The 25,320-nt window shown below is 34.9% G+C and overlaps 2 protein-coding genes, 1 long non-coding RNA gene and 1 pseudogene across 4 annotated transcripts; 1 reads left to right on the top strand and 3 right to left on the bottom strand.

Moving 5' to 3' along the window:
* Positions 1–3,899: 3,899 nt before the first annotated feature.
* On the bottom strand, positions 3,900–5,292 carry LOC120118965. Of its 2 annotated transcripts, XR_005515803.1 has the most exons (5): positions 4,931–5,278; positions 4,733–4,821; positions 4,505–4,590; positions 4,349–4,415; positions 3,906–4,273 (listed from the first exon to the last, which is right to left on the bottom strand). It is a non-coding gene; the product is annotated as an uncharacterized LOC120118965 (long non-coding RNA). The 2 variants fall into 2 exon arrangements; XR_005515802.1 differs by having other exon boundaries at positions 3,900–4,273; positions 4,505–4,821; positions 4,931–5,292.
* Positions 5,293–5,747: 455 nt separating this feature from the next.
* On the bottom strand, positions 5,748–8,315 carry LOC120118737 (annotated as a pseudogene).
* A 779-nt stretch (positions 8,316–9,094) lies between these two features.
* LOC120118955 (60S ribosomal protein L23A-like) lies at positions 9,095–16,465 on the top strand. The gene is made up of 4 exons (XM_039138868.1): positions 9,095–9,184; positions 9,515–9,552; positions 15,649–15,968; positions 16,319–16,465. The coding sequence occupies exons 1-4, from the start codon at positions 9,172–9,174 to the stop codon at positions 16,341–16,343; spliced, it is 396 nt and encodes a 131-aa protein (XP_038994799.1). The 5' UTR covers positions 9,095–9,171; the 3' UTR covers positions 16,344–16,465.
* A 440-nt stretch (positions 16,466–16,905) lies between these two features.
* Positions 16,906–17,943, bottom strand: LOC120118946. The gene is made up of 2 exons (XM_039138859.1): positions 17,831–17,943; positions 16,906–17,745 (listed from the first exon to the last, which is right to left on the bottom strand). Exons 1-2 carry the CDS (start codon positions 17,864–17,866, stop codon positions 16,951–16,953), a joined length of 831 nt encoding a protein of 276 aa, XP_038994790.1. The 5' UTR covers positions 17,867–17,943; the 3' UTR covers positions 16,906–16,950.
* Between the last annotated feature and the right edge of the window lie 7,377 nt (positions 17,944–25,320).

Below are 25,320 nucleotides of genomic sequence, written 5' to 3'. Positions count from 1 at the left end.
ACTTTTTTGTTACAAGAACTCCTTTAGTGTGTATGTTCGTTTCTTCGTTGATCGAAGGTTCATGAAAGCTACGTGACGAGATTGAAGAAGAAATTGGAGTTCGAGGAAAAAAGGGGTGAAAAAGAAGAAGAAAGAGGGGTGGGTTAACGGGGTTAACTGCTACGTCAACAAAAATTAACGGGAGCTAACGTAGGGATAGAAATGAAAATGAATTAAAAGTTTGATGATTGTATTGCAAGTTTTTAAAGTTAGGTGACCAAAATGTAAACATCCTAAAAGATCAGGGACTATTTATATATTTTACCCCACCAATAATAATAAGTGCGTATATCGTAGTTTTATATCACATAGACGGAGGAATCAAAGAATAATTTATGTTATAATTAATATATTTTCAACCTAAGTAAATGAAATTAATTTAAGGGTAAAGTATAGTAATGGTCACTGAACTTTTCTAAGCTTTCATTTAGGTCCCTCAACTTTTAAAACTTGCAATACAGTCCCCCAACATTTAGTCCGTTTGCAATATGGTCCCCCAACAGTTACGTCGGGGACCACATTGCAAACGTACTAAATGTTGAGGGACCATATTGCAAACAGACTAAATGTTGGGGGATTATATTACAAGTTTTAAAAGTTTGGGACCTAAATGAAAGCTTTAGAAAAGTTCAGTGACCATTACTATACTTTACCCTAAATAATAATATTTAAATGATTTATAAATAAAAATAAATTTATAAATGGGTTAGGATCTACTTACACAATGTAAAACTCTTTAGTTTTATACATATTTAGGATCGTTTGATGAGTGAAAATCTATATAAAACTAAAAGAATTTTACACTGTGTAACAAGATCTTATCCCTTTATAAATTCAGATTCAAATGGAAAAAAAAAACTATAGATATTTGTTTATAAATGGGTTAGGATCTACTTACACAATGTAAAACTCTTTATTTTTACATATTTAGGATCGTTTGATGAGTGAAAATCTATATAAAACTAAAAGAATTTTACACTGTGTAACAAGATCTTATCCCTTTATAAATTCAGATTCAAATGGAAAAAAAAAACTATAGATATTTGACTCGTAAAAAATTCAGATGGTGCTAAATTCTGGTCTTTATACTAGCAAATTCTTGTTGGCATGCTCATAAAACACAAACTCGGATCATAATATGGAAAATACAAATAATTTATTGGGAGATGAGTACTTCAGTTTTAGGACATTTACGAATGTAATAATAGTTGCTCATGTTTACATCTTAAATAAATGAATTCGTCAATGTTAGAAATAACAGTCACCTTGGGTAAATCATCAATTGGATACTTGCACAACTTCTGGATATGTAGAGTGATATCGGCACAACTTGCCGATCCTTCTGTTCTGCAGTAGGTTAATAGCGTCAAGATGTCTCCAGCTGTGTGATATCCAGGTTTCGGGCACAAATCATCCCGGTATATATACCCCAGAGCTCTGCTTCAAGAGTTGAGCATATTCCAATGTATTTGTAAAAACCTAATATCTATTTACTATCGTGGTCTCTTATTACGCCTCCACATGATGAGCTGCAGTCTACCAAACTCCGACTTGCATCAGTGTGGCCTTTAACCAATCTGCCAGTGGTCGGGACCAAGGGCTTGGTGTGGTGTTTTCTTACCTGCTGCATCGGGGTTATAATCTTTAATGCTCCACGGTTGAAGTCTGCGACTTTTCTCAAGCATTGTCCCAGCTTCTTCCGTTGGAGAGCCAAACGCCATGCATTCCTATTGATCCATAGATTCCACAGAATCGATCCATACAATATTTCCAGTTCTGTTCAAAATAGCTTGGGTTGGAAAGGTTGTTTAAACCCAGGCTGTATCTCTATGGAGAGGAATTCCCATATTTTGTCCGATTTAACTAGTGCCATCCAAATGATTAACGCTTGTGAGCACCAGCGCAACATGGTTCACGTCTTCAGGGGCCTTTGCACAAACGGGACATCTACTGTCGGTCGAAGTGTTTACGGACTCATTCCGCGTTCGTCATGATTTGTCTTAAATGCAAGCCATATGAAGATTTTCAATCTTCGCAATCCCCTAAATTTATTGTCTTCCATAATATCTCATTGTTACCCTCGTCCGGGCCAAGTCTTAACCCATATGCTGATTTGATCGAGAAAAGGTGATTGGCAGTGCCTTTCTATCCTATTGTATGTTCCGCGGCTATAGATCCTGGTCCTTTGATTGCTGCTAAGCGTAGCAGGATCAGATCTGCACCTGTAATAGGTGCTGAAATCTGTTCCATTCTCACTCCCTGAATGCTCACCATAAATTATTAATTAATTTAAAATAGAGATTATCACTCTCAATTAATGATTTATTAACTTAAACAAGTTTTTAATTATGAAAAATCAATTTAATACTATGATCAAATTGAATACAAATACTTATTTATAAATTTTTTAACGTTATTAATATAATAATTATATAGTAATATGGTAAATAATATTTTTTATAACATTTAGATAACATGATAAAATTAATTATATGAATTTTATGTAAATATTTTTAATTTAATATAAAAATTTAAATAACTAAAAAATATAAACCATAAATTCAATTTGATAAAATTTATTATTATATAATTTTATATTTTCAATAAAAAACATTACTATCAAATAAATTAAAACAAAATATCATATACTTTACATTTAAATCCTAAATTTTTTCTAAAGCTTTCATTTAGGTCTCTCAACTTTTAAAACTTGCAATATAATCCCCCAATATTTAGTTCGTTTGCAATATGGTCCCTCAACATTTAGTCCGTTTGTAATATTGTCATTGACGTAACTGTTGGGAACCATATTGCAAACGGACTAAATGTTGAGGGACTATATTGAAAGTTTTAAAAGTTAGGGGACCTAAATGAAATATTTAGAAAAGTTCAGTGACCATTGCTATACTTTACCCTTAATTTAAATCCAGTAGTTCGGATGAGGTACTGCAGAGGCGAGAATAACCTCTCAACTAAATTGTCCTATTACAAACGTCAAGATTCAAACTCCTATATCAAATAATTTATAGTTATCTTTGAACAGATATTACATTTTACTTACCTAAGATTAATAAAAAAAAAGTACATATTCAAACTCTAGACGTTGCTTAAGGTGTCTAATACTTCATCCCACTAGATCAACTGTTTGTTGGTATAAATATATGATTATAACATTTTATATTTATGTAATAATTAATATATTTTATTACTATTTTTATTCTTATTTATTAATCTTTGAATTTGTAATATAAGTTATAATAATGATTATAAAACTAATACTATTATAACTGATATTAAAAATATATTATAGTTTTAATTTTTTTTTTTTTGAATAATCTAGAACGATTACAAAATAATATTTGATCAATATTTCCTTGACATAATTGTTTGAACCCAAGATATTTAGAGAGGATAATATTGTTTTTTTATCACTTGAGGCCACTCAATAGGTTCAAATATAAATTCAAGTTTAATACTATAATATAAATAATTAATGTTTAATTAATATACTTTTAATATAAATAAAATTAATACACGATCTAGGCTGGATATTATTTTGGCAAGTACAAGTTCAATCCTTATTAAAGCCATGCATGCTGTTCACTTGTTTGACAACAGTGATAGTGATAAAGAGTGACGTCATTTTAAAATAATTTAGGCTCGAACAGTATTATATATAAGATATATGTGAGTTTTATCAACAGACCGTGGTCTAACATGAGATCATATTACAATGCTAAAAAAACATAAAACAAGAGAACTTGAGCAACATTAGCAAATCAACCTGCTTTACTTGAATAAAATTAGCCTCGTAATTTTCTCATATTTTGACTATGCCCGAACAGTTGCTTGTGAATCTAATTACTGCTGTAAACAAAAAACAATTAATAAATGAAAGAGTATTTGGACTTTACTTGGCTTGTAGTTCACGTAGTTTATCTATTCTCATTTCCCCCCAAATTTTAGTCCATCATCTATGAAGTTTCACATCAAATTTCGTTAAAAATCTTTTGTAACACACTTCCTCACACAACCTTCAAAATGCAGCTTTAACATAGGCAAGCTCATACCAGAATAGAATTAGTTGCAGCAGTTACTAGTGTAAAACTTGACCAGAAGACGTTAAGGGATCACTTTCTCGGGACTTGAAGCTTCGTTTCTGTTTGTGTGGAGGAGGGGGCTGATGATCGTTTTTTCCACAAGTTTTAGCATACAAGGAGCCAAATACGATGACCTGATCAAGGCATCGAATATATCATCAAGCCTTCGGAATCAACTAGAATGTAGAATTAATGTGGTTAAAACTTACTGCCCCATCCATTGTTCCCAGCTAAGGGGATGGCCGAACCAGATGCATGACAGCAAGAGCTAACCAGCTTGAACAACGAAAACGAGTTCAAAGAATCTCCATTCAAATCAAATACAGCATTAGGAGGGAATTAAAAAATAAATAAAATGACTCTACCTGTCTTGTGGTCATGATGGCAGCAAATGTGAGAGCACCGAAATTACGGATCGTGTAAGAAATGAGAATTGACTGGTTGTTGCTACCTATAACAGATAATCCCTAAACTTTAGATCCTCGTGGTACTTCTTGATTAGTCGTGGACAATTAAAGATGAGCATGAGTCGATGACCATCATCAGTTAAAGCCTATTAAGACTAGGAACAGTTTTGGCAAAAGATAACTTACAGTTGAGAGTAATACAATATCAAGAAAACAGTCATTGCAGCGATAAACAAAATCTACAGCTGGAAGTAAATGCCCCTGTAATACCAGACCTAAAACATATCGAGAAAAGTTGATCACAAGGAGTGATCAATCGGTAAAACGCAATGCAAACCAATCAAACATATAGGTAAAACAGAAGGAAAATAGAAGGAATTTTACCTGTGAAGCTGAGAACGCAAGAACACAATGTCGTGTAGAATATCTGGTTGTGTATTTCCATATTATAGCCTTTGAATAGTTTATCTTGGAATGTGCTTGTAAAGCCATCAAATCTGTGAAACATAGAATAAACATCTATGCATTGAAAACTATTTCTCCCAAAAGCACTCAGAAAAAGCAATGCTCGTTGAATTGACATTAAAGAAATAGTAGCCTAAAGAATCCTTGGTAAATGTAACACCCTATATCCGGCCACGTAGGATGACCCGAGTAACCTGAGTGCACATTAGGTTCCGAAGCGAATCGGACAGACTTAACCCTAATCATGCATACTAAACAAGAAAATTTAAATTAAACATTCATCATGCGACACACAGCAGAATAACAAGAAAACATGCTTATAAGCATTCAGTTAATCATGCATCGCAAAATAAACTCTATTAACTATGTAGGGGTAAAATAGTCAACTTAACCATAAGTCATGTATCCATTTTGTGCATTGTTGGTCATTTCATGCTTCCTTTGAGTCTAACATAAAATGTCATCTTGTTACAACTTGTCTAGGTGATCAAGACATGTATTTAAGGCATAAATCATACTTTGATCAACTTAAGCATACTTGGTTATATTGCATAACACGTGATCTAGCATCAATATCCATCATTTCATTATTCATTCAAGATTCAAAGTTCAACAGAGGTCATTTATGCCCTAGCGAAGAAGTAAGGTTACAAATCAACACATCCAAATTAAGGATCCCATATTGCCTCAAAATCAAACCAAGGTTCAAAATAACTTTACAATGCCTCCTTGCTGATCAGATTTCATTAATACGATTGTAAACAATGTAATAATACCACTGAGAAATCGGCAATTGAGATTTAGTCCGATCAGGATACACATCTTTATATTTTGAAGATCCAGTTACCAAAAAGGCATCAGTATGTATCTTTATGGTGAGAAAATAAGTTTCCGATCGATACCCAAGAGACCAACCATCAGAAATGCCCCAAACAGTATTTTCTCTTCCTTTTCCGTAAGGACTTAAGTCGATTCCTGCCTACAGTGAAAGAAGAATTAGTTCACAGACAACCAAAGTCATGGCACACAAGAGAAGCAGCTAATCTGCAATTCAAAAATAAAAGAAAGGATCATTCACCTATAGAAATGCATCATGTATGGAAGCAACCATCAAATAGAGAAAACTAACCAATGTCTATTTGTAATACTGTGGTTCAAAGCCGTTTTAAATATATATCCTAAAGTAGCCTCTTCCACACCAATCAAGATCTTATATTAAACCAAAGATTATCATGTTCATAGAATGAATACCAGTTCCAAATTATCAGTAGCATTCAAAAACAAGGAACTGAGCGAGTGCTCTTGGCAAAGACAAGAATTTTACCGGAAATAGTATAAATATTGAACAACCAAGGGTCACCAGAAAAGCAACCAAATAGTCAAAACCCTTGTATGTCTTCTGCATGATGAAAGTGCCCCAAATCTGTTGAAAAAAAAAGAAGATGAAAATTGATCAGAAGACTTTGCCAGTTAAAAACTGATAAGAAGAAAAGAGGGGGACTAGTAATTAATAATTAGCCCACATTGGATGAAATTTTTAAGAGTCCAAAAACTTGCACAACCACTACGAGAAATATATGCATAACCCTTCATTATCAGTCATGCAAAAAACTTACCATAACAGGTATCATTTTCGCACACTTAGCAAGGGTCTGAACTGGGAAGCTTACATACTTGAGGGCCTGGAAACAAAAAATGTTGATATCAAAAATTATTATACCATAGCTGCATCTAAAGGTGATTATTCAGCAAATTTATGTTCAAAATACAAACATTGTGCAGATTAGAGTGTCCATGGAGAGCAACATAAGTGTATCTATATTCCGATTAGGGATAGAGCTTTACCTCATACTGACATGTTGTGGTTAGGATGTTTGTTACTGAAATGAGGCAATACTTATAGACGGGAGCAACAGGATTCAATGCCTTCTTACTTGTCTAGAAAAATACAAGAAACAAAATGATAATTCGGAAGTATGAAAATATGTCAGCCAATCTTGCCATCTTTCCGTGAGATGGTTCATCCGATGGGTTAATTTCATAGGTTCATAAGGACTGCAACTCCTATCATTTAGCAGAAAAAGTTACATACCACTAAAGAACCAGCAGAGACTGCAGATGTTGTGATGCGGTTGCAGAAAACAGAAACAATGAGTACTTAAAGTATCTTTGTTTACCCCATAAGGGACTCTCATGATCCTTTCCTGCATGAGGATAAAACTTCCATCAACATATTGCAAAAGAACAAAACCATACCATTTTTTTCGACAATAACCACATTCACAGAACATGAAGGAAGATCTTCATGCTGCTACTAATAGAATGTCTACAACTCTTGGTATTTATTTAGATACTCTTAAAACAAGATAAAACCAAACTGATTGCAGCTGGAATTAATGGAAATATCCAATTCAAATATAGACCAACGCATCAAAAATAAGAAAATGAACTTGCACTAAAGTAATTACACATGAATCACTCTAATATATATAAGAAAACTAACTTACATTTTTGTGAGGAAATACATAAGAATCATTTTATGTATCTATCACCAAAGCAAACATTCCCCTTTTATTTTCTTTTATATTCAATTTTCCAAACATAGGCATCAAGTATTAAGATCCTCCATTTGCAAATGTTTTACTGAAATTGATAGTTCTAGAAGCTCTGGACAAAGATATTAAAAATCTAGTCTTTCTTTTTATAAACATTTCACGTTCAGAACAAACATTTTAAGTAATATAAAAAAAAACCCAAATCTTCAATCTTATTTAGGTACAAACAAATGAAACAATTAAAAAATTAACAACACAAATCGTACTAATATGCAGACAAAAATAACAAATAAGGAAAGAACCTGTAGAACTCCATAGATTACAAGAGTAATCATGATTCCACTGACAGCGAAAATTCCTTTCCATGATTTGTTGTCTTTCACCTCATCCGCCGTCGGCAATGATTCGGCCATGGCCCATTCAGCACTAGATCCAAAACAGTTTTAGCTTCCTTTTTATTATTATTATTGATATGAGAAGAAAGAGCTCTACAATGCGCAAAGAAAATCACCTGAAAATGAACGGAGGGGATCGAATCAAAAGAACTTTTTATTGCGGGGACACGTGGAAGAAGAAAAGGAACGTGGTTTTATTAAAAGAGGAGGAAGAAACGGAAACTCGGGACTGATAAAACAAAGAGTTTTCGTTTCGAGTTTTGAGCAGATCGGGAATCAGTGTCGTTTTAAGCCTCCGCCGCCTCTCTCTATCTCCCTCAGTTGAAAGACAAAAAAAAAGCTTTTGGCTTTTTCGATGGATAGTAGAGGCGTTTAAAAGCGCTTGCCACGTTAGCAGCCGCTAATTTCCATTTATGTATCATTTTCCCTGTTCATTACAGTGTTTTCTCGTTTTAAAACATTTATTACACAGTTCAAATACAGAATGAGCAATTTAAGGCATTTATTACACTGTTCTGTCTCTTTACTCTGGATTGGGAAAAATAGAAAATGACACTTCATGAGATTTGGAACACTGGATTGTGAGATAACTCAAATTCATTAAGAAATTCTAAGGGTGAACATTTTTTAAAAATTTCGAATTCAACTAATTATATTTTTAGAATATATAAATTTATTGTCAATTTATTAAAATGATTAAATATTATTTCATAATCATGGTAAAGTGTGACTCGAGCATAATTTCCATAGGTATAAAAGAGGACCTTGAAAGGCTTCTCTTTTGTTGTCGCCTGAAAAAACAAAGATTCTTCTTCCCCAACTTTCCCAATCAAAGTTGTAAGCTTTCTCGGTACTACCATGTTTTAATTCAAATCGTGTTTTTATACTTTATATGCTTTGCTAGGATGCAACAACCGGCATAGCGACCGGAGTTTCGGCTAGTTAGTGGGTACATTTTTAGATTTATTGGCCGGTTAATCATAGTCCATTGGGTTTTAGGTGATTAAGAAGCTCATTTTTATAAACCCTGATTCCCACTTCTCCACCTCCAGCAAACCCTAGTGCGGCTCGCTTCCCATCCACAGGTTCGCCTTTCCTCTCGTTTTATCTCTCATTTCTGTCGATTTTATTGTAAAAGAATTCAAGCTTATTTGTTTTGTAATCCTTTTACTGAATCAGGGTTTAGAAGGGTTTGAGGCAGCAACAACCAATGGCTCCCAAAGGTATTTGAATTTGGACATGGCCTTAATTACTTTGCTTCCACCACTTTTTCATTTACTCTTATATATTGGTAATGCTTGTTCCTGTTATTTAGGTTGAATGATTTTGTCATTGGATTATTCTGGTTTATTGTTTGCATGCTAATGAACCTTTTGAATCTGTGAATGGAGAATAGTTTTAAGAATTTATTTTAAGTGATATTCATAGGATATGGTTTTCTGGAATGGTGCTGGAGATGCATTGCTTATGTTTCTTCTAAAATACAACTTTTTCTAAGAATGGGGTATATAGCTTCTTTTGATTAATTATCTGGATTTTTTAATATTATGCAGTTGAGAAGAAGGCGGATCCAAAGGCACAGGCCTTGAAGGGCAAAATCTCGTTGATAGTGCGTTGAAATTTTTTTTTTCGTGAAATAGTGGGATCGCCAGATTAATTGCTAAAGTAGTGTCCTCTACAGTACCGGGGGTAGGTCGCCATGCACGCCCGGCGACCTACCAGGTCGCCATGCACGCCCAGCGACCTGGTAGGTCGCCATGCATGCCCTGCGACCTACCAGCAACGCCCATGCACGCCCAACGACCTCCATGCACGCCCATGAACGCCCAACGACCTCCATGCATGCCCAGGCACGTCCAACGACCTCCATGCACGGCCATGCACGCCCAACGACCTCCATGCACGCCCAGCTCACCAAAGGTCACCATGCAGTCCATGCAGTCCATGCTTGGACTGAACAACGTTGGGCCATGCAGGATAGGTAGCCATACAATCCTCTCCACTTGCAGCTGCTCAGGAGAACCTATTCCTCCTGCTCCTCGCGTGATTCCTCTTACATCTGCTCAGGAGACTCATGCATGCAGCTGTAATAGCTGTATTATTGCAGCATGATTTGAGCTGCAAAGTGTCATAGATTCGTGCCCTAGCTTCTAGCCATAGCTTGTCCCTCATGCCATAGCTTCGAGACTGTTCACTCTTGTTATCATAGCTGTATTGGTGCAGCATAAAATCAGTTGTGTTGTATTATTGCAGCGTTCATCGGTTGAAAAATTTACAGCTTTCAACGTGAATTATACAGCTCAAATTGATTGCAACTTACCTACCAACCGTTGAAAATCATTATATATTGGATATGAGGGGTTTAGGGTAGAATCATAAGAAAGAAAGAAAATTTGGCGAGAGAAAGGAAATGAAAGGAAAATAAGAAGAAGAGAAATGGAGATAAAGGCTCAAATATCGTTTGTAGGTAATTTTTAATTGTTATTTAGTTTATTAATATAAATGAAATAATTAGTTTGTTAGTTTAGGGTTTAGGATAAACAGAAATTTAGTTTATTAGTTTGTTAGTATAAATTTAGTTTTGTTAGTTTAAGTTATTTATTTACTTTGTTAGTTTAGTTATATATAGATTATAAAAAATTAGTAATTAGTTTCTTAGTTTAAGTTATTAAATGTAAAAAATATTTAATTAATTTGTTAGTGTGTTTAACTATATAAGTTGTTTGTTGAAGTTTAAGTTAAATATTAAAAAGTTATTGTGCTTAATTAGTTTGTTAGTTTGTTATTTTAACTAAATTATATTATATACGAAATAGTTTATTAGTTAAGTTATATATAAGTTAGATTATTTAATTTTTTTAATTTTGTTGTTTAAAAGAAATATTTTTTTACACGTACAGAGCATTATTCCACAACATTTTTCCACGTACATATGATTCGAAGAAGAAACAATAAAGGAAGGAAAGAAAGGAAATGAGCACAACTTTTTCACGATTGTCCATTATAATGGAGATTATGGAATGAGATCGGAGTAGTTTTTCAGTCTGAAAAACCAATAAAATATGATGTTCAAAAAAGACATCACATTTATATAGAATGAAGCTAAGATAGAAAAAAATTCGAGTTTGCAGTGATGGTTTGAGGTATAGGTTTATGATATGCCCCAACCCAGTCAAATATGCTGCAGTTCCACTTGAAGAAGATGATGATATTGGAACCATGGTTCGATTACATGAGTTAACCAATTAGCAGTTATTGAGTTATTTGTTGATGTGCATAACATATGTGATGTTCCTGGGTCTCAAGAGGTGTGGCTCAAATCCATCTGAAATGACTTTATATAGTCAGTTTGAGGAGCCGACATACAGGTTCCCGAACAGTTTTATGGCACTATTGGAAAGTGTAAATGAGTCGGGGGGACATCTGCAACAGAAGAGTGTGAGACGAGAAACATACCGGAATTGGTTGTTGATATTGACGCTGAAAATCGATGGGGAGAAATTCATGATGATTCAAGCGAAGATGAAGAAACCGAAGAACCCGTTTTGGGCGGCGACGAAAATATTTTTGGTGGAGGTGCCATTCAAAAAACAATTGTCCTAATTTACCAAGATATAGGCCTCATCATTAGTAATGATATATGTATTCTATGATTTCTATGTATTTATAAGATTTAGTAATGATTAGTAATGATGAAATTATTATTAATATTTAATGATTTAATAGTAATTTGATAGTAATGATTAGTAATAATGAAATTATTATTAATTATGTATGATTTGATAGTAATGATTTAGTAATGATTAGTAATAATGAAATTATTATTAATTTTTAATGATTTGATAGTAATGATTTAGTAATGATTAGTAATAATGAATTATTATTATTATGATTTGATAGTAATGACTTAGTATGATTAGTAATAATGAATTATTATTAATTTTAATGATTTGATCGTAATGATTTAGTAATGATTAGTAATAATTTATTAATATTTAATGATTTGATATTAATGATTTTGTAATGATTTGATAGTAATGATTTACGACTTGAACAATGAACAATGTTTGGTTCAATTAACCATATTTTCGTTACTAACTAGTAATGAAATTATAATAATGATTTGATACTAAAAATCATTAAATATGTAGAATTTGTTAATGTTTGAAAAAACTAGTCTAATGTCAATTAATTTGTAACAAATAACAAACTAGTTTACAATTGTTGCCGATGTCGGGGTGTTGTTGAATGATAATGTTGGGGCGGACGTCTGATGCGTTGTGGCCGTTGCAGTTGCTCAGGAGTATGGTACCCATCCTCCTCATTCGTTGGGGGCATTTGAACTGACATGTGTTCAAAGTCATACGTCGACGAAAACATGGGAGAGTAGATGGATGCATCAGGCTGCACAAACTCTGGTATGTATGCATCGCCGAACGGTTGTGGTGCGCTATTATCCACATCGGTCATTTCCGCTTCAGGTTGTTGAGATGAACCCCCACTCCCACTTGGTATAGAGTATTCAGCTTTACTAAATCTTTTCTTAAACCTCAAAAATTGTCGCCTCTCTACAATTGTTGTCAAGAATGGCTTTCCATTATCCAAAAAATAGGCAAGGTAAGCCGAAGTCTCAAAATTAAAGTCGTCGTCTTGAATGTCGTCAAGAATTGGCATGAATGAAGCCCTATTGTTCCAAGCATTAATGTAGATTGCATGATTCTCAACCCAATTAACATTTTCTTTACGACGACCATCAAATCTGTGCAGCTGGTCATGCGTCTCAACCCAATTCACCTGACGACGACCATCTAAGATTTGGAGGAGGTCATGATCCCATGGACTCCGCGGAATAGGTTGGTGGAAGTGGAATTGCCTCAACACTCTATCCCCAAATTGGATCTCAACAAACGCAAAATTGATCAATGGTGTAACAGCACACCAATATTGACACCCATCTAAAATATCGTGCGGTATTAACACAAGTATTTCTCCATTCATGTATGGTCTCCAATTAAACTGTAAAATTACAAAAACAATAAAATTTATTTAAATCAAATAATATAGTTAATTTAAATAATAATTAAAAATAACAGATTATACATACCTCCTTTTTTGCCTTAATGTCGATCTTCAGCCTGAACTCTTTAATGTTGTTGTGCACCAACCCCGTGCCTTCAATTTTATGCCTCCATCTGTATATCAATCAATATAAAAATATGGTCATTTTTATTTTATAATTAATATTTTATATTAAAATAGAGAATTCATATTACCTTCCGGCAAGCGGAAAGTCAACCGCAGTCCGACTAATCGGTGTCAAAAACGGAAGTCTATGCCAAGCCCATGACTGTAGCAGCAACAGCATCCACCGATTTCTGCTGTATTATTATCATTCACGACTAATGACGCCTTGCACATCTCACGATACAAGAACGCCAATATCGCCGATCCCCAGCTATATTGCCTACTATTCTCAAAATTTCTTAAAAAAGAAGATATTGAGTGTGAACATAACTACCGGATTTATCCGGCATTAAAATACCCCCAATCAACTGTAATATATATGCTCGTGTTGCATATATAATTTCGTGCTCCGTACTATTTGGTTGAAGCTGAAATTCATTCTTCAACCATGACAACCTCACACGCCACCCTTTACACTCTGGTGGTACGGGCGTTTTCCCAAGAAACAAGCTACAAAGTTGTGCCACATTATTAAACTCATGTGACGTTACCACTGGCATCCCATTTGTTTGGACCCCGAGCTGTAATGCCACATCCTCCAGAGTTATGGTACATTCGCCACACGGCAAATGAAACGTGTGCGTTTCTGGTCTCCAACGCTCAATCAGGCACTGATCAAACCTGGGACCAACTTGTATCTCGCACAAATGTTACATACCAAAATCCAGCCTCCTGCAAGTTTTCTTCTATCAATCTATGTGGCTTGGGCACTTTATGTAGCCGATGACGAAGGACTCGTTGCTCGTCCTCCTGCAATTAAATATTTCAAAAGATTTATCACAATCACAAAATAATATTCAAATATTTATTAATTATAATTCATTAAACAAATATTTTATTCACCATTATTCCCAAATGACTTGAAATATGTTCATTTTCAAGTCTCAACAGTGGAATTTGGTCAGCCATTGGAATGAATCTGTACAAAAGTAAACAACAATATTTAAAAATTCATTTAATGTAACTAATATAATCTAACTAACTAACTATTTTACAACACAACAAAAAATTTAATATAATAACTTATAATATATTAAACTAATAAACTAACAAACTAAACTTTTTAAAATATAAATTAAACGTAAATTTTCCCTTAAACAACTAATAACTATTCTTTAATATAAATTAAACTAATAAATGATTTTTAATTATAATTTACTAAAAAACTAATTAACTCATTTTTTATATAATATAAATTCAACAAACAAATATAACTTAACTATTTAACTAACACAAACTAATTACATATTTTTTATATATAACTAACGACTAACAACTAACTAAATATTTTTATTAATATGTAACTATTATGCATGCTAATTACATAATTTTTTATTTCTATATGATATAACTTAAACTAACAATAATATAACTTAAACTAACAAACTAATTAACTAATTTTTTGTTTTACCCTAATTTATAATAATAAACTAATTAACTGATAATTTATAACAATAAACTAATTTAAATAATTATTCTTTTATATAACTTAACTAATAAACTATTTTTTATTATAATAAAACTTAAACTACTAATAAACTAATTTTTATATATATAAATTCACAACCAAAATATAACTTAACTATTTAACTAACTACAAACTAATTAAATATTAGACTAACTAACACTAATTAATTTTTTTAATATATAACCATCAAATAAACAATTAAATAATTAACTAAAATTTTGTTTTAACTTAAACCATAAACTAACAAACTAATAATTTAAAATAATAAACTTATTAAAATAATTAAAAAAAAACTTACCTCGATGTTGTGCTCTCCCTTTCTTCTTCCTCCTCTTTTCTCTGCTATCTTCTCCTTTGCTATTTTCTCCCTTTCTTTCTCTCTTAATTGCCATCCATCCAATATATAATACAACAACCGGTATTGCTTCAATTATAGGTGGCCGATTCACGTTCACGGGGCTGCAATAATGCAGCAATAAGTGCTGCAATAATGCAGTTGATTTCACACCCATGTTGCTGCAATAATGCAGCTGATTTCACGCTGCTGGACCAGAGACGCAGAGGCAGCAAAGTGGGGCAAAGTCATAGGTCGTCCAGACGCATGCCACGTTGCCCTGCAGAGACTCCAACCTCGCCCAGGGCCAACCCTAAACCACCAACATTGTTCAGTCCAAGCATGGACTGCATGGTGACCTTTGGCGAGCTGGACGTGCATTGCATGGTGACCTTTGGCGAGATGGGCGTGCATGGGCGTGCATGGGCATGGAGGTCGTTGGCTGGTAGGTCGCAGGGCATGCATGGCGACCTACCAGGTCGCTGGGCGTGCATGGCGACCTGGTAGGTCGCCGGGCGTGCATGGCGACCTACCCCCGGTACTGTAGATGACACTACTTTAGCAATTAATCTGGCGATCCCACTATTTCACGAAAAAAAAAATTTCAACGCACTATCAACGAGATTTTGCCGGCCTTGAAGGCTGCAAAAGCAGTGAAATCTGGACCGGGTTTTAAGAAGAAGACTAAGAAGATCCGAACCAAGGTTACTTTTCACAGGCCAAGGACCTTGAAGAAAGATAGGAACCCCAAGTATCCACGCACCAGTGCTCCACCAAGGAACAAGCTTGATCATTATCAGATTCTCAAATTTCCCCTCACAACCGAGTCAGCGATGAAGAAGATCGAGGACAACAACACTTTGGTATTCATTGTTGATATCCGGGCTGACAAGAAGAAGATAAAAGATGCTGTGAAGAAGATGTATGATATTCAAGCCAAGAAAGTTAACACCTTGATTAGGTAAAAGAAAAAACTTAATTTGTGCTTGCGAACTATTTCTATGTCCATAGCTAGTCGATATATCTGGCAGCTTTTATTTTATAGATCAGTATAGTTTCTTCTGCATAAGTTCGTAGGCCAGTAGATCACTTGAAACTCATTGGGCAAAGTTATTTTTTGTTAGAAAGGCTACCTGTGGACAACTGAGAATAAACAATGCTTTGAATTCTCTGTAATGGCATATATAGTTGCTTATGATTGTATTCTTCATTTGTGGTTTCTTGACGATCCATTGCCTTTATATGCTATCTTTTCTTTATGCTCAAAATATTGTGGACATTTTTTTGATGTACATGTTTCTTGTGATTCAGGCCTGATGGCACAAAGAAGGCATAAGTCAGGTTGACACCCGAGTACGATGCCTTGGATGTGGCAAATAAAATTGGAATCATCTAAGCAGTTGTTGACTAGCTTACTTTGAAGGGTTTATCTTTTGTTTTGTTGCAAAGAGAGAGGTACTTTTGCTGCATGTATCATATTACAGAAAGATGTAAGCATGTATCATATTATTTTCTCTCTCTATCATTACATGGTGAAGTCTATACCGGTCTGCAGAAGCAAGGTGGAAAGCAGGGCTTATTTGCTGCATTTGAGGTCTGAAAGAGGGTTTAATGGCGTCCCCATCACTCTGCCTAACAATCACCGACCTCAGCCTTTCTTCTTCATGATTCCTATTGACAACAAGTTTCTCTTTGGGTTCATAATGGAGTCGAATTGGATTCATTCAGGTTGACTGAACCAAGTTTTCTAGTTTTGTAAAGAAATAAAAAGTGGGCAAAATGCATTTAAAAATAATAAAAATGAAATAATTATAAAAAAAGAGTGTAAAACGGCTATGGTATATCGTTCATTCAATCCAAACCCTCAAAAAGTATCAAATTTACACTACCCATCAGCTTTTTAATCTTTACAAAAGTGGAGCCAAAGCTTCTTTCAATACTAATTAAATCCTTTGCCGCTTTGACACTGTGATTTGAGTGTTACCACAAGCACCCGAACTCACAATGGGTGGGTGAATCAGCCCTGAAGCAGAACCAGAACTTGCAAAACTCAACATGGCCGATGAACACATTTGATGAGCTCCACGAGTCATTTCAGGACACAATGACGAGTTCACTCGTTTTCGAGCAAATGGTTTCTCATTCTCAGTTTTAGAAATGGAAACAGGGGGGATTCTTAAAGTGTCGGAAGGAGGAGGGTTTCTCCATTGAGGAAGAGGACCGGCAACAAGCAGCGTCGAAAGGAGAGGCCCGGCTTCCATTATAGCCTGCAAAAGCTTCCCCTTTTCCGGCAAAGTTTTCCCCTTTGCAAGGTTATCAACCACAGCTGTTTCGGCATTAACCATTGAAGGAATCGTCCCAAAGGGTCGATTCAAAAGCCCCATTCCACTCCGATCAGTCATTTTACCGGTGGGGAAATCAGGTGAATTGACGGCATCAAACAAGGAATCAACAGGGGAAGAATGATTATTATATGCGTCTGATAAACTGTTCGATTCAGTGATGCAGGAATTTGTTTTGGCTGCAATCATGAACGGGGTTTCACATGGCAATAGCTTGTTGAGTAACTTCTGCAATTGGTCTCTTGCTTCATCTCTTTCTTGGAAAGCAAGGTTCAGGAGATTGAACATCAACTTCAACTCCTCCTTGTATCTCCTTATTTGCTCATTCGCTTCCATTTTCGCGGACTGTAGCTCCATTGCAGTGTATTGAAGCTTCAGTTTCAAGTCATCAACACTCTGTCAAAACACGAAAATTGAAAACCATTAGCATTAAAAAGGAAAACATAGAGACAAAACAGAAATGAAGAAGAAGAAGACCCACCTCTTGATAATTCCAGAAAGAACCCAAATCTTCCATTTTTAAGGTACTGTCCTAGATGGAAAAATCAAAAGCAATGAATGCCAAGGGAAGAAATTATGAAGAGTGAGAGGGAGTTAAGGAAAGGTCTTTAGTGAGTGATTTATAGAGCAATCAAAGGCAAATAAAGACAAATGGTGTAGACACTCGTTTTCGTGGAGTTATTTTTATTTTTTTTATTTATTTTTTAAATGCTTTTGAAATTATATAATGTATAATTTTCAAAAAACGGTTTTCGAAACTATATATATTTTATAGTTTTTGAAAATAATTTTAAAATATATATAATATATAATTTTAAAAACGGTTTCTTGGAAATATATATATATATATTATAGTTTTTTAAAACATTTTGAAAATAAGTATATAATATATAATTTTTGAAAAACATTTTAAAAACATATATAATATATAATTTTTAAAGCATTTTTGAAAACCAATATATAATATATAATTTTTAAAAAAACATTTTTTTAAAAATTATATAGTTTTAAAAAAAAATTTGAAAATTATATAGTTTTTTTAAAAAAAGACATTTTTGAAAATTTATATATAATATATAATTTTTAAAAAAAGAAACAGTTTTAAACATGTATATTATATAGTTTTTATATTTATTATTATTATTATTATTATTATTATTATTATTTATTATTATTATTATTATTATTACTTTTTTATTTTATTTTTTTCCCGTTTCAGGTCCAAATGGGTCAACTGTCCAGTCCAACAAGTCACGATTAGAGTCCAAACACAGTCAGGCATGAACCAGCCCAAATAGCTAGGGTTTTCACGCTTGAAACAGCGCCGCTCAATAGGGGACTGTTAGATCAGGAGAGATTAATGGTCAACATCACAAGGGAGTTAGGGTTTATCTAACCCTAAAAAAATATCAAGTCGCAGCTAGATCTGGACCGTTGGATCTGACCCAATCCAACGGTCAAGATCAAGTCAAGGAGAGTTCCAGAAGGCTGAACGCCAACAACCACGCACTGGTCAACCCCGAGATTTTCGGCCGAGGAAATCGAGACTGACCCATCCCGAAATCCCCTGCCAACGGCGAGCACGTTACCATGATAATCGGAGATAGCGAACGTCGATTGTGGGTATAAATACCCCACCACCCACAACACCGAGGAGGACAACTATCAACGGGATCGAGAACCCACAGAACGATCGAAACCATAAAATCACCGACCAACAAGAACCATCGAGATCACGAAAGTACCCACAGTCAACAAACATCGAACACGAAACCATCAAAGACAGTTTCATCATCAACCAACAGAACCAAAAGAGCAAAATCGAGAGCAAGATTGAAACCAACATCAAGCCAAAATACCCAAAACGAAATCGAGCCAGAATATCAAATAAGCCAACACGAAACCGACGAAACAAAAGCTAAACAAAAACAAAGACAACCAGAGCATCGAACCAACAAACACAAAAAATGACAATCAAAAGCAATGCAACTACAAGGAAAGCCACCGCAGAACCGAAAGGTTTCACCAAAGAACGTAAAAGTCGCGCCTTTCTAGTTAGATCTACGACGGGGAAGTGATTTTTTGGGTGTTTGGGCTTCGGGTTCGGGTGTGGGACGTTGAGACGAGTGTTTTAAGGGTTTCGATAATTTTTTCGACCACCGACGACAGCAGCTGGCTGGGCGATCGGCGTCCCTCCGGTGAGGGTTGTAGAGAGAAACGAGAGAGAGTGCTCTGTTCTCTCTTTTTAGTGAGAGAAAGAAAATGTAAAATGGGAGATAATGGGCCATTTTGGCTTAAGAGAATGAAATATATTACCCAGGCAAAACGACGTAGTTTTAGTGAGGGGCTTCCTGTATATTTTCACGCACGGGCAAATTATGCATATGGTCCTTATGGTTTGTAATTTCGTTTTATTTTGGTCATCGCATTTATTTTCCAACACTTTAATTCGGGTTTCAAATTTATAACTTTTGCATTTTGGTCCTATGTTTATTTATTTATTTATTTATTCATTATTTTATTTTCTTTTTGTTAATATTTATTTTCATAATATTTTTTTTATTTTCCGATATTTAACCCTTTTTTTACTTTTTTTTCTTATTTTGGGTTTTTTTACTTTATTTTCATTATCGTTATTATTTTTATTAAATCTTATTTATCTCGGTTTATTTATTTTATTATTATTTATTTATTTTATTATTTTATTATTTCCTTATTTTTTATTCAATTCTTTTTCTTTCTTTTGATTTTCTACTTTATTTTGATTTATTTATTTTTCATGTATTATTTTAGTATTTTATTTATTATTATTATTTTTATTTGTTCTTGGATCTATTAAATATTTATTTATTTGTTTTGTTATCTAACATTTGCGACTTTTTTAGAAGATTTCCAACCAATCAAAGATAAGCAATTTGAATCGGATTTTTTAAATTTTTATTTAATTTTTTAATTTTCACAATTAAAGACAACCGATAAATTAATTGGTACCGAAAGGGCGGTTCAAGAGTGCTAATCCTTCCTTGACCGTAACCGAATCCTGAACTCGACACATTTATGGTAAAACGCAGATCAGGTAAGATAGTGTCCGACCCACCTAAATTCATTTTAAATGGTCGGTGGCGACTCTAACCCAATTCATTTCAAGTCGAAGCCCAATTTCGGCCCCAACCAAAAGGCGGCGGTGACAGCTTGGCGACTCCGCTGGGGACAGGTAAGTGAGTCAGGCCGAAAGTAATTTTCGGTTGACTTTTTTGAGAGAAAATAAAAAGTTTAAATTTTAATTTATTTTGCGATTCTTATTATTTATCTTTGATTTTTTTAAATAAATAGTTGTACTGACGGTTTTCTCAATGATTTCAACTTGTCAAAACTTATTTTTCATCTAAGGCTCTAAACCCGAGCTCCAAACCCGTTTTAAGTGGGGGTGAAAGCGACGCCTACGTGTGAATTTATTCACCGTGCGGGCCTAGCAAGTAGTCTTCGGGATTCATATACCTTATGTCTTCGTGTGAATTTATTCACCATGCGGGCATAAGGGAATGTTTCATCTCGAATTTAACTTAGTCCACACAAGCTTGTAATAGGCTTAGGACTAAGGGTCTGGCAAGCCCAAGGATGCACCAGCAAGGAGAACTCGAGTACCTTTTTAGAACCTAAACCGGGAGAGTACAGGGAATTAGAGCCCACCCCAAAACCTCATTCCAAATCCTAGGTTGCTTTGATTTTATTTCATGCTTTACTTTCTATTCAAAGCATGCGAACTAGACAAATATACGTTTTAAGATTTGTTTGTAATTAGCATGCAGGATAGAGATCATGTCCGGGTAGGAACAATAAGCATGTGGGGTAGATATCATATGGGGTAGGACTTTTTATTTTCATCATTTTTATTATTATCCTTATCTCACTAACTTTTTCCTTTCATTTTTGTTCTTTTACATTTTTTATCATTTTCATCATTCAAAAGAGGTGTTGATCCACCAAAAACGTGTTTGTTAAACATGAATAATCTGCATTAATGGACAAAGAGGTTGTAATACAAGAGATGAAAATGCATAGGACAGTCTACAAGGCAACTATGTGATGTGGTGCCCATAATTGAAGAGTATGTCACTCTGCTGCGTTATAAAGGACTTAGAATGAACCGGGTCAACATCAAGCACAATGAAAGTCTATCTTTGAAGAACTAACTGGCAGAGGTTGCAGGGGCAAGATGAAGGGAGTCCCTTCAAAGACAACAAAGCTGAAACTGGAGACCATTGATGACAAATTCAAGAAACAGACAAATGAACTTCACATAGTTCCTATCAATTGAGGGATTCAATGACGTATCCGTTGGGAACAAGTTCAACAAAAGATAAATGTCAGAGATGCATTCATTCGATACTTTTTAGAGCAGTTCAACAGATTATTCAACCGGTGACAGACGAAGGCAGAAGACTAGTCAACATGTCAGAAGCTGTCAGGATATTTTTTGTCTCCTAAAAGATAAAACACTTTTGTCCCCAATAAGGATTATTTATAATAAAAGACATGTTTTCGGGTCAATTCCTTGAACATTGTATGCATTACGCATCGAGACATATTTTACATTTTGTTATTTTCTTTGCATTCACATTAACTAACGAAAGAATGTCTCAATAAAAGGAATAAATATTGGATACACCACCTCAAGCGTTGGACACACCCCATCCACATAACACCCACTTGAAAAAGAAGAAAATTGAAGCCATAATTGTTTAGATCGAGGAGAACGTGTTGAAGCTCCAAAGGGAATTGGAAGACAAGATAAACCAGAGTAGTCTGAGTACTCTGAATACAATCATGAAAAATTAAGAGCAGTTGGAGGAGCAAATAAAGGTAGTTAAAGGAGACCATGACTACCATGGAGTCGATGCCGCGGAACTCAGTCTAGTCCCAGACTTAGTTCTTCCTCCGAAATTCAAGTCCCCTGAATTTGAGAAGTTTGACGGGAACAATTGCCCATCTGCTCACATCACCATGTTCTACCAAAAGATGACAGGATATGGAGGAATCGATCAACTCCTGATTCACTGCTCACATCACCATGTTCTACCAAAAGATGACAGGATATGGAGGAAATGGACTAAGAGAGTTGAGGAATAACTGTTATAGTCAAATTCACACGAGCACTCAAGAATTTCATTTTTAGATCGATATTTCTGCCTTACCTTTGTTAGAGGAGCTTACAAAACATGAACAAATGAAAGATTTCAGAGAATCGAAATAGAAGGCCTAGTAATCGATAATGCTAGTTGCGTCATTTTGTCTGCATCCAATTAAAATGCCAAAACATGTTACAATATTTAAAAAAAAATGACATTTTGGGTTACCAAAACCTTAGAAAGGAGGCCAACCTAAAGTTAACTCATCCATTTGAACATTTGTCAAAGAGCTATAACTCTGAAAGCATTAAAAGAGCTATTGATTCCTTTGATATACTTTGAACTCATGTTTATAATTTGATTCAATTGCGAGCCTGAATTAAGGAGCAATATTTTATAACATTTTTTCCCTCCTAAAACAAGAAAAATGAGAAAAACATTTTCAAACATATCAGTCTCAATTATGAAAAGTCTGTAAGGCCAAAGCTCGAGAAGCAAATGGGGCACGATCGATTCCAAGGACCAGATGGGCAGACAAAACCCGGGACTCCAGTCCAAGAGATAAAACATAATTCATTCATGTTGCATGCATCTTAGACATACTTAGGTGCATCACATTCATCATTTAAACATACAATATTTTTGCAGCTTTTAAAGTCAAGTTTCAAATTCAGGATGAAGGATACTTGATTCACAAGCGCCTTTAAAGAACGATGGTGATTGCTTAACTCAGCAGTGAAAAGCTACACCTCAACAAAGTCGACAGATTGAAAGGTCGATAATAAACTTCATATGAGTTTGAGAACCAGTTCAGAACAAATCCAGTTTAGCTCAACTCAACAACGAGTAACATATTTCAAGTTAATGTCTTCAAGCTAGATTTCAATTCCACAATGGAAGATATCCGACTGACAGAATTTATCAGTAGGTTTTCCCAGACTCGCTTAGGAGAGCCACCAGAAGAATTACGACCAGCTTAGACCCGTGAAGGGAAGCCATTTTTTAAAGAAACTATCGGTAGCATAACTCAAGATGAGAAGGATTTTCAGTCAGCCAAGACCTTCGATTTCGACTACGCTCAACTCCAAGGCACATCATTTGCAGCATAGCTCAAGGTTAAAAGGGTTATCTGCCACTAAAAGACCTTCAAGTTTGACTACGCTCAGCTCCAAGGCATATCATTTGTAGCATAACTTAAGTCGAGAATAGTTATCTGCCAACCAAATACCTTCGAGTTCGACTACGCTCAGCTGTAAGGCACATCATTTGCAGCATAGTTTAAGTCGAGAAGGGCTATCTGCCAAAGACCCTCAAGTTCGATTACACTCAGCTTCGAGGGCATATCATTTGCAACATAACTTAAGTCGAGAAGGGTTATCTGCCAACCAAATACCTTCGAGTTCGACTACGTTCAGCTCCAAGGCACATCATTTGCAGCATAGCTTAAGTCGAGAAGGGTTATCTACCAAAGACCCACCCTCGAGTTCGATTACACTCAGCTTCGAGAGCACATCATTTACAGCATAACTCAAGGCTAGAAGGGTTATCTGTCATTAAAAGACCTTCGAGTTCGACTACGCTCAGCTTAAAGGCACATCATTTGCAGTATAGCTTAAGTCGAAAAGGGCTATCTGCCAACCAAAGACATTCGAGTTTGATTACACTCAGCTTTGAGGGCACATCATTTTCAGCATAACTCAAGGCTAGAAGGGTTGTCTGCCAACAAAGACCTTTGAGTTCGATTACACTTAGCTCAACGGCACGTCATTTGCGGTATAGCTCAAGGCTAGAAGGGCTATCTGCCAAAGACCCTCGTTCGATTACACTCAGCTTCGAGGACACATCATTTGTAGCATAACTCAAGGCTAGAAGGGTTATCTGCCAACAAAGACCTTTGAGTTCGATTACACTCAGCTCAACGGCATATCATTTACGGTATAGCTCAAGGCTAGAAGGGCTATCTGCCAAATACCTTCGAGTTCGATTACACTCAGCTCAGAGGCAAACCAAATTTACAGCATAGCTCAAGGCGAGAAGGGCTATCTGTCATGAGTTCGATTCCATTTAGCTCGATGACACCTCAAACACACTATTGTCCGGTTACAGTCGAGGTTTTCAAGTCGAGAAGAAGACCTGGGTTAGCCGTGCCTTAGTGACAAGAGACCATCTTCCAGCGGCATAGCTTAAGTCGAGAAAAGCTATCCATCAACGAAGATTTTTTAGTTCGATTTCATTCAACTCGAGGGCCTATCAACAACATGGTGGAGTCAAGGAACTACTTTCCAGTCAAATTTTTAACCAAGGTCTTTAAACCGAGAAAAAGGCCGATTTGACTACAATTGGGCAACGAGAAGCCACATCCCGATTCAAATTCCGAACTACGGCTTCAATTCTATGTTATTGCAAGATGGACTCGACTTCGTGATGAATGGGTCATTCGTAACTCAAATTCGACAGGGAGTTATTCCTAATTCAAATCAATTTTCATCTCTACCGAGCGAAAATTTGTGTCCTTTTATCTTTGTCATATTTTTTGTTCCACGAAAAAGGACAAAGAGGGGCAGCTGTAGACACTCATTTTCGCCCAGAGTTATTTTTTATTTATTTATTTATTTTTAAAATGCTTTTTAAATGATATAATATATAATTTCCAGAAAATGGTGTTCGAAACTATATATATATTATATAGTTTTTGAAAACATTTTTAAAATATATATAATATATAAGTTTGAAAACGGTTTCTTGTATATATATATATATATATTATATAGTTTTTTAAAACGTTTTGAAAATAAGTATATAATATATAATTTTTGAAATACATTTTAAAAACATATATAAT

This window comes from Hibiscus syriacus, unplaced genomic scaffold, assembly GCF_006381635.1.
Source record: "Hibiscus syriacus cultivar Baekdansim isolate YM2019G1 unplaced genomic scaffold, ASM638163v2 tig00000991_pilon, whole genome shotgun sequence".
Classification (NCBI taxonomy): Eukaryota; Viridiplantae; Streptophyta; class Magnoliopsida; order Malvales; family Malvaceae; genus Hibiscus; species Hibiscus syriacus.
This window is presented reverse-complemented; position numbering and strand designations above follow the sequence as displayed.

Coding starts and splice junctions, on each gene's coding strand:
- LOC120118946 (XM_039138859.1), bottom strand. CDS start 17,866: ATGGAAGATTTGGGTTCTTTCTGGAATTATCAAGAG. Junction 17,746..17,830: donor CTTTCTGGAATTATCAAGAG/GTGGGTCTTCTT, acceptor GTGTTTTGACAG/AGTGTTGATGACTTGAAACT.
- LOC120118955 (XM_039138868.1), top strand. Junction 9,553..15,648: donor CAAAGGCACAGGCCTTGAAG/GGCAAAATCTCG, acceptor CCGGCCTTGAAG/GCTGCAAAAGCAGTGAAATC. Junction 15,969..16,318: donor AAAGTTAACACCTTGATTAG/GTAAAAGAAAAA, acceptor CTTGTGATTCAG/GCCTGATGGCACAAAGAAGG.